The sequence below is a fragment of the Portunus trituberculatus genome, chromosome 43 (assembly GCF_017591435.1).
Source record: "Portunus trituberculatus isolate SZX2019 chromosome 43, ASM1759143v1, whole genome shotgun sequence".
In the NCBI taxonomy this organism is placed as follows: Eukaryota; Metazoa; Arthropoda; class Malacostraca; order Decapoda; family Portunidae; genus Portunus; species Portunus trituberculatus.
The window spans coordinates 3,415,163-3,426,670 of NC_059297.1; the positions used below are offsets into that span (position 1 = coordinate 3,415,163).

General features: G+C 34.9%; 1 protein-coding gene across 2 annotated transcripts; it reads left to right on the plus strand.

Annotated features, from left to right (window-relative positions):
• The first annotated feature begins 673 nt into the window (after positions 1–673).
• On the plus strand, positions 674–11,301 carry LOC123517934. Of its 2 annotated transcripts, none has more exons than XM_045278398.1 (2): positions 674–966; positions 7,099–11,301. In XM_045278398.1, the coding sequence occupies exon 2, from the start codon at positions 7,243–7,245 to the stop codon at positions 10,636–10,638; it is 3,396 nt and encodes a 1,131-aa protein (XP_045134333.1). In that variant the 5' UTR covers positions 674–966; positions 7,099–7,242; the 3' UTR covers positions 10,639–11,301. The 2 variants fall into 2 exon arrangements, with proteins under 2 accessions (XP_045134333.1, XP_045134334.1); XM_045278399.1 differs by having other exon boundaries at positions 674–889.
• The last annotated feature ends 207 nt before the right edge of the window (positions 11,302–11,508 follow it).

Consider the following 11,508-nt stretch of genomic DNA (forward strand, 5'->3'; position numbering starts at 1 on the left):
CACTTTGCTTGCTTTTTATAGTAACTTAGGGTTGCCATATGTCCAGATTTTCCTGGAAATGTCCGGAATTCAGATAACGAAATCTGCGTCCGGGGGGATTTTTGAAAATCCCTCTAATGTCCGGAATTTCACCTTCCATCAGTAACTGTTAAAAAACATCACATTTATTAAATTTCCTTGAGTTGAAATGATGGGAGAGAGAGAGAGAGAGAGAGAGAGAGAGAGAGGGGTTCACCGAGTGGCAGCTGCTTTGTTTTCCAGTTTCATATCAAGACCATTATCAGGTGTTAGTGAGGGTGTCCGAAATTTTGATAGTTCATATATGGCAACCCTATAGTAACTAAATCTTTCTTGACAACAACACAATCGCCTCATCCTTGTAATTTTATGAGAGGTCTATATAGTATCATGTGCGGGAAAGGAACAGGAAATTCTTCTCAGCACAAAACGTTTTGTTTGGTTTTGCGGTGTTCAGTGCTTCTGATGCCACATCATCAAAATCTAACTTTTTTTCTGATAATTACATGGTGAAAATATGCTTTAATATTTGTTATAAAATATTTGAGGACAATTATGTATTTCCGAAATCTTTGAGAGTTTTGTTCAACATGGAATCTTTGAGCTAGAACAAAAAGATAAAAATAAGTAGATATAGAGAGACTTGTGGAAACTGGTAGAAGAGACCCTCCCGAGTCCCGAGGAGCAGAAAGAAACATTATTAAACAGGCGCTCTGCGCTGTACGTGCAGTTGTGAGTCCGTATCTCTTGGACGTGAATATTCAACATTCAGCACATGGACTATGAACTGCTTAGAGTCCATGTTATAAGCTGCTTGTCTTTGTTATCTTCGGCACACCACAGCAGAGTGCCGAGCTACAACACGCAGGCGGTACGACTCTACTCCACTTTTATGGCTGAATTAGCTTTCTTGGATCCATCCTTCGGACCATCCTTCATATGACTTCAGTAAGAACCACTTAAAAAGACCTTTTAGGCTCCCTATTAACAAATGTCTCTCTAAGGAATGTAGATTAGATAGCTGCACTCTTCATAAGCAATAGCTTTTGTCATTTCACTTTGTACTCATTTTAATAGACTTATATATTTACCGTAACATGTATATCAAGGCACATCATACTGTAGATGAGGTCTGACCAGTCCCAAATGTAACTTTAATATTACTTTCGATCTTTTTTTTTTTTTAAACTATATATTACAAGTGTCTCCTGTCATCTAGCCATGATGTTATCTAGCCATCTATCCCTGTGTGTCCTAACCTTTCTGAGGACCCTCTGATGGGATATCTTGTCAAACGCCTTATTGAAGTCCAGTCCAAGTATAGGATGAGATAGCAATCTCCATTATCTACGTCCTTGTAAGCTATAAAAACTTGAGAAGTTTATGAGATAGGATTTCCATTTTCCCCTTCGTGAAGCCATGCTGTGACTCATCGCTATGCTTGTTTACATACTCCCTAATGTTCTTCATAATTAGTAACTCCATTATTTTAACAACAGTTGAAGTTACCACTATTCTATGTGTCTCAGGAAAAGGGATTTTAAGGAGGTAGGCCAGTTTGGTCTCTCAGTGCTGCTGCAGAGACAGTGTGTATGTTTCATGTGTATTTATCAAGTTGTATATTACAGGTTCCAGTGGGGTTCATGGTGACCTGTCTCCATTTCTAATTTTATGCAACTTTTCCTTAAATTTATGAACACTTTTTGCTGTTATAATCTCTTCACTCAAGCAGTTTCAGATATCCACCGTCCTATGTGGAAAACTAAACTTTTTAATGTTCCTCAAACAGTGACTTTTTATGATCTTAGAGTATCCTCTTGTACATCTATCTCCATCTTCAGTCAGTGTTACCAGGTCTTGTCTATCTATGGTTCACTATCTTCTACATCATTATTAGATCTCTCTCCCATCAATCCTTCAAAGTTGACTGTTTCATTTCCTTCAGTGTTTCTTCATAGGGAAGGTCTTTTATTTCTGGCACCAACTTTGTAGTAGCTGTTCTTTGAGTCCCTTCTTGTTTCCTGATGTCCTTTTGCATATGCAGTGACCACACCACTGTTACATATTCAAATCTAGATCTTATCATAGTGGTTATGATTTTTTTCATTTGAATGCCACCGTGATATTTGTTAGTGTCTTGGATGTTAAAGCAAATAACCCATTTATGTGTCTATCTGGGGTCAGGGTGTCTTGTATAACCACTCCCAGGTCTTTTTTTCTTTCCTGAACCTCTAATTCAACTTCTAGAACCACATGATCTGTTTTTCCCATTGGGCTGTTAGATTTTATGGTTGGAAAAGGCTCTTGTGTGTGTTTTTTTTTTTTTTTCTTTTCTTTTCTTTTCTTTTCTCTTCTTTTCTTTTCTCGTCAAATTCAACACATATTGTTGTTCTTTCCTTCTATACCTTGTATAGCCCCTTGCTTATTGGTCCATTGTGTTTATCATTGCCAGTTGTAGCACTTCTTTCCATCATCCAGCATAACCATTTACTTCCATTTCCTTCCAATATACATGTTTGCAGTTTAGATCCCCAACAAGTAGCACATTTCTGTCCTTTCTTAACATATTGTCCAAGCCCTTTAACACTTCATTTTGCATTTCCTTGTGCACATCCAGCCTCCATGTATTGATCTTCGTTGGCATATATGTTACTAAGATCCTTCTCCTTTCCCTCTCACTGGTCATAATTGTCATACTTAAAACCTCTACTAATCCATCACCATATTAATTTCTCCCTCCTCCTCTAACTTCACCACATTTTGCTTTCAGTTCTTGATTTTCCTCAAACAGCTGATCCAGTTTTTTCAGTATCCTAGCAATGACTTCCCTCATCCACCTAATCCTTTCACTAATATTATCCTCTCGAGTCATTATCAATATGCCTCCTGCTTTTCCTTTTCTGTCTCTCCTCCAAACATTATATCCCTGCTCTTCAAAATTTACTTGACGTCCTCCTTCAACTTTGTTTCTGTTACACGTACCACATTTGGTCTTTTTTCCAGTATATAGTCTCTCATTTCCAGCAATCCTGATATAAATCTGTCTATGTTGATATACATAACTCGTAGTGTGTTTCCTCCCCTTCCTGGACGTAAAATTTCCTCAGCCTCATGTCTAGCACTCTCCAGTAAAATTTCTTCTCATTCTCTGTCCGGCTTGATTTTTACCATAGCTTCATTCCTTAATTCTCTCTCTTCTTCCCTTTCTTCCTGGCTCATATCCCCTCTATCCAAATGTTGTTATATTCTGTTTTTCCAGCCAGCTTTTGTGTTCTCGCTAGTATTTTTTCAACCTCTGCTTGGGATTTCTTTTTAACTTTTATTGGCCTTTTTGTCCCTTCACTATATTTTCAAGGTTATATATATCTTCTATTTCTTTTTCTAACCCCTATTCCTCATCCTGAGCTACTGAAATCATTTATATACCTAACTATCTCTTTTTCTCTTCCTCTTTCTCCCTCACAAACTTCACTGGGTTTTTTTCATCTTGTAGTCAAAATATAGCCATATACATCTTTTTGCCCACCATGTCCCTCACTAGTTCTTTCTTTATTTTGATCACCTATATAACTGTATCCTTGGATTCCTCCTGTATCTGCTCTTCAACTACATTTGTAAAGCAAACTTTCATCCTCTTGTTCTTTTTTCCATGCCTTTTTCCACTCATTTGATTTTGCTTCACTCATTGATCCTTCCTCTTCCTCCACCTTAGTGTACACCTTCACCTTTAGCCCCTGCAATGCTGTTTCACTTCTTACACTTTTTCTTTAAGGGCATTGTTTTTCTTTTTCTTTTCTTTTTTTTTCCCCACTTCAATGTTTCCTCTAACTCACCATATTTTGCTTTTATTTTTATTTTTATTTATTTGTTTTTTTGTTTTTTTCCTGAAACATTTAATCTTGCTATTCTAGTATCCCAGGAATGACTTCCCTCTGACATCTAATCTCCCTTTCCACTTGTATGATTTTTCTCATTTCAGTTCTTTCATCCTTAAAGCCTGATAAATCCCTCATAGAACTCCATCTCCTAGCTGTCATAGCCCCATTAGTTTTTCTATACACTCCCTCTTCGGCCTCTTGCCTTTGTTTATGTGGTTAGGTGTTTTTTTTTTTTTTTTTTTTTTTTTTTCCTTTTCAACACAAGGTAGTTCATTTCATACATTTGGAGACAAAGAACACTATCCTAGCATCCTCTCCTGTGGTTAGGAGGTGGCAGTAATATTCAACACGCCTTTGATTGTAATTGTGCCTTCTGCTGCCTTGGCATTTTGTGTGTGTATTTACCTAGTTGTAGTTTCACAGGGCCTGGGCTTTATGCTTGTGTGGCCCTGTCTCCATATCTACACTTATCCAATTTTTCTTCAAAACTATGCATACTCGTTGCTGACATCACTTCCTCACTCAAACTGTTCCAAGTCTCAATACATCTTTGCAGGAAACTATAATTTTTAACATCTCTCAGACATCTTCCCTTCTTCAGTTTCTTACTCTGCGATCTTGTGCTTCTAGTGTCATATTCTTCTCTCAGGATTAGTTTCTCATTATCCACTTGATCCATTCCGTTAATCAATTTATAAACTTGTATCAGATCCCCTCTCTCTCTTCTCTGTTCCAGGGTTGGTAGATCCATAGCTTTTAGTCTCTCCTCATATGTCATCCCTTTAAATTCTGGAACCATTCTTGTAGCCATTTTTTGTAGTCTCTCCAATTTCTTTATGTGTTTCTTTTTATGGGGGGTCCACACAACTCCTGCATATTCCAATCTAGGTCTTATTTTAGTACTTATCAATTTCTTCATCATTTCTTTGTCCATGTAGTGAAATGCTACTCTAGTTTTCCTTAGCAAATTATATGTCTCTCGATAAATTCTAACAATATGGCTTACTGGTTGAGTGTTTTCTTCCATCGTCACTCCCAAGTTCTATTCCTTTTTTTACTTTTTCTAGTTCTACTCCATCTCCCATCTTATAGATTCCCATTGGACGTCTTTCACTTTTTCCTATTTTCATGACATGGCTTTTGCTCACATTGAATTCCATCTCCCATTTTTTACTCCATTTCCAGATCTTGTTTAAGTCTTCCTGCAGTGTTTCACAATCCTCTTTTTATTTTATGACTCATCATATTATCTATTATTAGGTTCAGGAATCTTTTTCCCCAGGCTTCTTCCCCCATACCACTTTCATAATTTTCCCAGTCCACTTCTTTACAGTTGAAATCTACTAATATCACTTTTCTCCTTTCTTTAATGATTCTCATTAGACTCCTTATTGTGTCATCTATCATGTCTTTATATTCTTGATTGGTCCATGAATTTGTTTTTGGTGGCACATATGCTACAATGGTTGTTAACTCTTTTTTATTAATATGCATCTTAACATACAGTACTTCTGCTTTTCCTTCCCCACATTCCACTTGGTTTATCACCATCTCCTTCCTTAACATTATACACCGTGTAACAAAGGTTTTGTCCTTGAGTTGAAACTGTTATTTTTTATTTGCTTATGTCTTAATTGCGTATGCCAGTCATACTGGCAGTACCCCATTTCCCATGATCCTGCGAAGGCATCTAGTATCAAAGACATCAATTCGCCTCTTCAGATTGGTGTTCAGCCATGTCTCACAACCATAGAGCCATTGACTTGAAGATCCAAATCCTTAAATATCACCATGTTAAATTGAAATTACATTATTCAAACTTTCGTTAATCAAGAGTGTGTGTGTATATATATAAATTGAAATTACATTATTCAAACTTTCGTTAATATAAGTTAACTAAAAGGATATAGGTGTGTTGACACTCCTATATATATATATATATATATATATATATATATATATATATATATATATATATATATATATATATATATATATATATATATATATATATATATATATATATATATATATATATATATATATATATATATATATATATATATATATATATATATATATATATATATATATATATATATATATATATATATATATATATATATATATATATATATATATATATATATATATATATATATATATATATATATATATATATATATATATATATATATATATATATATATATATATATATATATATATATATATATATATATATATATATATATATATATATATATATATATATATATATATATATATATATATATATATATATATATATATATATATATATATATATATATATATATATATATATATATATATATATATATATATATATATATATATATATAGAGAGAGAGAGAGAGAGAGAGATATGCATTTATAGGTCAGCTGGGATTGAAAGCTTGTTTTCTCAGTGTTGATGAATTTATTCCATTCAAACTTTCAAAAAAAGTCTGTTGGAGAAAAGCATTATAGAACAGACTCCTTTTACATGAAACATCTGTGCTTGTCTGAAGAAAAGTTACATATTTTCATTGCACAATTTTTTTTTTTTTTTTTTTTTTTTTTTTTTTTTTTTTTTTTTTTTAATTATACCATGTAAGCTTTTCACAGGAATTTATGGGCTAAAGGAGGTACTTTTTTGGGGTACCTCCTATCTCAAAACCCACCTGCTAGGTAACCGTTACCCCGAGTGAGGAACCCCAACCTACACTCGGACCGTGGACAGGATTTGAACCCGTGCGCTTGGAGAGCCCTCTGACCCCAAAGCACGCATGGTTCCACTGTACCACAGTGTTTTTGTAGGTTTTTTAATCATATTTATGTATTTATTTATTTATTTGTTTATTTATTTATTTATTTATTTATTTTATTTATTTTTTTTTTTATTTATTTATTTTTTTTTTAATTTTTTTTTTTTTTTATACTAACAAAACCAACCTAATCCAGCCTTCTTAACCAAACTAGGCTTCAAAGAGGACTAAGACAATCCTTTCTTGTAACATGAAAATTAGAACCCATCCTCTTGGAAAAAATCCCTTAAGTTGCTAATCAGCTGGAGCGTATACTACCTGGTTGAAATGTTTCCTTATATTTGGCTTGAAATGAAAAACATGTTTTAATTTTGCTTTATTTATTAAGCCTAAGTTTCTCTTCTTTCATGACAGATGTTGGCTTAACATAACATGAGGAAGAGACACTAAGACTCTCCCATGGACTTCAGATTCCACCTCTGCCTACAGGATTTACTGCTGACCTCATAAGTATTTCCCTCTCACTGACCAGCCACAGTTCCTGCAAGCAATCCCATCATGTCTTCAATATATCCAGATCCAGAAACGATTGGGCGCTGCTATGCTATTAAACGTATAGTTGAACGTGCCTTTGGTCTCATTTGCTTACACATGTCAAGGTTGAATGACAGAACTATTAGGGAATACTGTAAGGATGAAGAAATTCCGAGATTTATTGTAAATTTTTTCGATGATGTTGAAAGGGAATTGATTCATACCTCTGGTTTTTTAGAATTTGAAATGAAGCTAAGTTTTAAGTTTTTGAAAACATGTTGTGGCCTTAAGGGCCCTAGAGATAAATGCTGGAATCCTAATTTAGGGTCTGCTGAAGAAAAGGACACATTTGAATACCTCATTGCTTACTGCTGGGATATATATGTTCATATTTTGAGTGAAACACAAACAATGCCAGATGAGATTGTTGATGATCACCTGGACAAGGTTTTGAAGGCTCTTTTATTACTTATAGAAAAGGTTGAGAGAGAGAGAGAAGTAACTATGATAGCTTTGAAATCAGATATAAGCAAACTTTTTGAAAAAACGTTAGATTCTTGTGATATTTGTTCTTGCTTCCAGCATATGTATATCATCCTCAGTGAACATTTGGTGCATCAGATATTTGTCATGGTGTATAATCACTTAAACCAACTACATGGGATGTCACTAAGTAAATTTTTGAATAGAAAAAAGATGAATCTGGTTCCTCGGACAGGTTTTTCAAATGAACAAGAGTTTCTAAAGAGAAATCCATCCCCAGAAAAGATGCCTGTCAGGATATTGTATCAGGTGATAAAGCGTGTATGTTTCCACTATGAGAAACGGAGAATTACCCCTAAAGAAGAACTGCTTCAAATTTTGCATGAAATTAAAGAAGAATACAAAACTCCTGTAAGGAACGAAAAAGAATGTGTAGACAAATGCTACAGACTTTTTAGAATGCTTGAGGATGCTTTTGATAAGTTATGTCGGAAGACTGGTAAAAAAATGGAAGTGATCATTGGAAAAGTGGCCACAAAAACATTGGCAGCAGAGCACATTCAAAAGCCATGTGAACTTCCAGACTTATCAATATCCATTAAGTCTGACTCACCTCTAGAGTCATCAGCCTCCAGCACCACTTCCTTCAGAGTACATAGAAGTCCCAGCACCAATAATAGTGGGCTGACCATTGAAGAAGTTAATGTTTGTGTGCTGCATAAGGTGATACGTCCAGGAGGTTTGGCTTCTCGAACCCTGGCTATGATCTTTAAAGCACTTGGTGGAGAGTTTGCAAAAATAAAAGATAACGGAAAAGTTATGAGGAACTGGTTCAAAGATGATGAAAAGAAGTTTATAGAAGAAAACTTGAATGATGATCTCACTTCTTTAGCTCAAAAAATATCCCAGAAAGACATAACCTTGCTTTGTAAGCTACTTAGATATGGTTCCTCATTACTGTCAGCAGAAGAATGTGATTGGTCCCTCAAAAGTAATAATAAGTATACAATAGAATATAACATCACTGTCATCAAAAATGTGAGAAATACATTTGCTCATGAAGTTATCTCCATCAATACTAAAGATTTGGATAAAAAATTAGATATTCTCAGAGAGTCCTTGCATACAATTATTGAAAAGGCTAAAACACTGTTGGAATATCACAATTGTGATATGATATCAGAGCTTGAAAAATATCAAACAATAATGGAAAGTGAATTGCAGGAGATTTATAAAATTTCGCAACATCTGTCTGTCAATAACGTGTGGAAAGAGTTGATTAAAATGAGAGATGAGGTGATAGAAACTGCCCAGCAGGAGTTGATGCAGCCACACCTGTACGGAGAGAGCATACAGAACATGTCCCCCATCACTGGCAGCACTGACTCTCGCCTCAATGCCCTCACAATGGAAAAAGTGTTTATGGAACGTCAGTTGGAGGATAAGAATGATATAAATGCTGGAATTAAGGGCACTTACAAGTTGGAGGATATCTTATTCTCTCATGATAGTATACTTGATTCATATAGAGTTTTTATAATCCATGCAAAACCTGGAGATGGAAAAACATCCATTTGTAAGTATCTATTTCATCTTTGGTCTCAGGATATTGCAGCATCCTCTCACAAGGGTGTGGAACTCCTATTCTACATACCTTGTAGATATGTCACAATTAAAAGCCTGTCTGCATATCTGAAGGGCAAACTCCCTAAAGCATTTGGAAACACTAAAAATGAGGATATAATTCCTATCCTACAGGAACCCCAAGTCCTCTTTGTAATGGATGGCTATGATGAAGCTGGAGAGGAAGCCAAGTGCCTCATTAATGAGATTCTTACCTCCCTGCCTGATAGTAGGATGATAATCACAACCAAGACTCAGTGGGCTCCCAAAATCATAGAAAAAGTGAAAACAGTGACCTTCGATTACAAAGTCTTGAGGGTTGCTGAAATGACTAAAGAGATGGAAAGGCAGTGTGTCAAGAAATTATTCAATGCCATGAAGCAGGATACTGAGGATTGCAATGATTTTTTGAGGAACCTTGATGAAATGAAAGAAAATTTGAATATTTTAACTCATGTGCCCCTTACTTTAACTCTTTTAGCCCTCCTCTGGATTGAAGAACCTAAGAGGACAAAAAAGATAAGAACATTAGCAGAACTGTTCCAAAAATTGACAGCCTTGATAATTAAAAGAGTCGCTGCACAGCTTCACATGGATGATACTTTTAACCTTCATGATTGGATGATAAAGCTGGGAGAGATAGCTTGGAACAATCTCAAGAACAAGAAACATCATCTTGGTGAACAAGACCTGATATATTTGAACAGGGTAGCAAGTAAACTAGATCTGGGTAAAGAGGGCTACAACCACATGATGTCCAGTCTCCTGTACTGTGAGATCCATGAGAATCTGCTTAATGATATTGAAAAAAAATGGACATTTACAGTTACCAGCCAGCAAGAATATTTTGTTGCTGAATATGCAGTTGATGAGCTCTGTCATGAAAAAAAATCTCTCAAAAGTATTCTTGAACTCTCAGAAAAAGTTGATGAAAAATATAAGAAACAACTGCAAAGGTTGATTCCAGTCATAGAATTAATTTGTGGGCTCCTTGCTTTCTATGATAAGATAACAGACAACATAAAAGAGATAACAGAAATAATGTCAATAAAAGAATCATGGTCTTTCATTTCACTGGATAATATGTTTAGATACTTGATAGGAGAAAGTCCTCAAGTAAAGCATGTGGTAAAAAGTATGTTCAAAAATGAGAAGCTGGGCACTATTGACAATTGTGACCCTCAGAGCATTCTTTGGGTGCTAAACAACACATCTCTAGACGTTGAGGAGGAAGTGACAGTGTGCAGTACTGTTGATGATTTGTGGAAACTGAGCCCATACTGGACTATTTACGGTCTAGATCATGCAAGATAAAAGTTGTAGTGGATGTTGATAAAATAAGCAACCTTTCAAACTTAACAAAGTTACTAGAAAAGGAAAAATATAAGGCAGTCAGATTTTTCCTTTCACCTTGGAAGCCAATTTGCATCTCTGAGCTAATCATGGCTTGGAACTTTAAGACACCACTCCATCTTTGCCTACCTCCTGAAGTCTTCCCGCTGGTGTGGTGGAAACTGCTCATGTGCCTCTTGGCCATGGACAAGAAAGTTAGCAAGGTGATGTGCACTGATTCTGACCCCAGAATCCTTAGTCTTGTACATAAAGGAGTAATTAAACTAAAAGCCAAACTTGTTAAAGACTTCTTTTTGAAGGCAACAGAAATAGTTATTTTTGTTTGACCCTTTCAGTACCATTGCAGCAGTTTTGTTATATTCTCAATATTATTGTAGATTTGTGTTAATTTTAGGATGTTTTTTTTTTTTCTCTCTCCTTAATCAAGGTGATAAAAATAATCTGTTATTACTCCACTATAATTTCACATTTATTTGCTTCATATTGTTGCTAACGGTTGAAAATTTTATATAAGTCTGAAAATTGGCTGTAGTATTGAATGGTATGTTGGGATTTTATAATTTTTGCCCTTATGAGCTGGATGCAATTTTCTAAGATAGAGATGAAAATAAAGATATGAACTTATCAGTTTTCTTAGTTTTAGGATATGAATAGCATTATCACTAGTATTGGAATTTTGTGTATATTAATTAATCAGTTATTGGGTGATGAATTCACTGCCAGATATCGACATGGATAGATAAAATGAGAGCACTTAGGGAAGATCTGCTAGAAGCACTTCAGCATTTGTAACAAAGGCTGGAGTAGTGGAATGAATGAGAAAAGATGGTA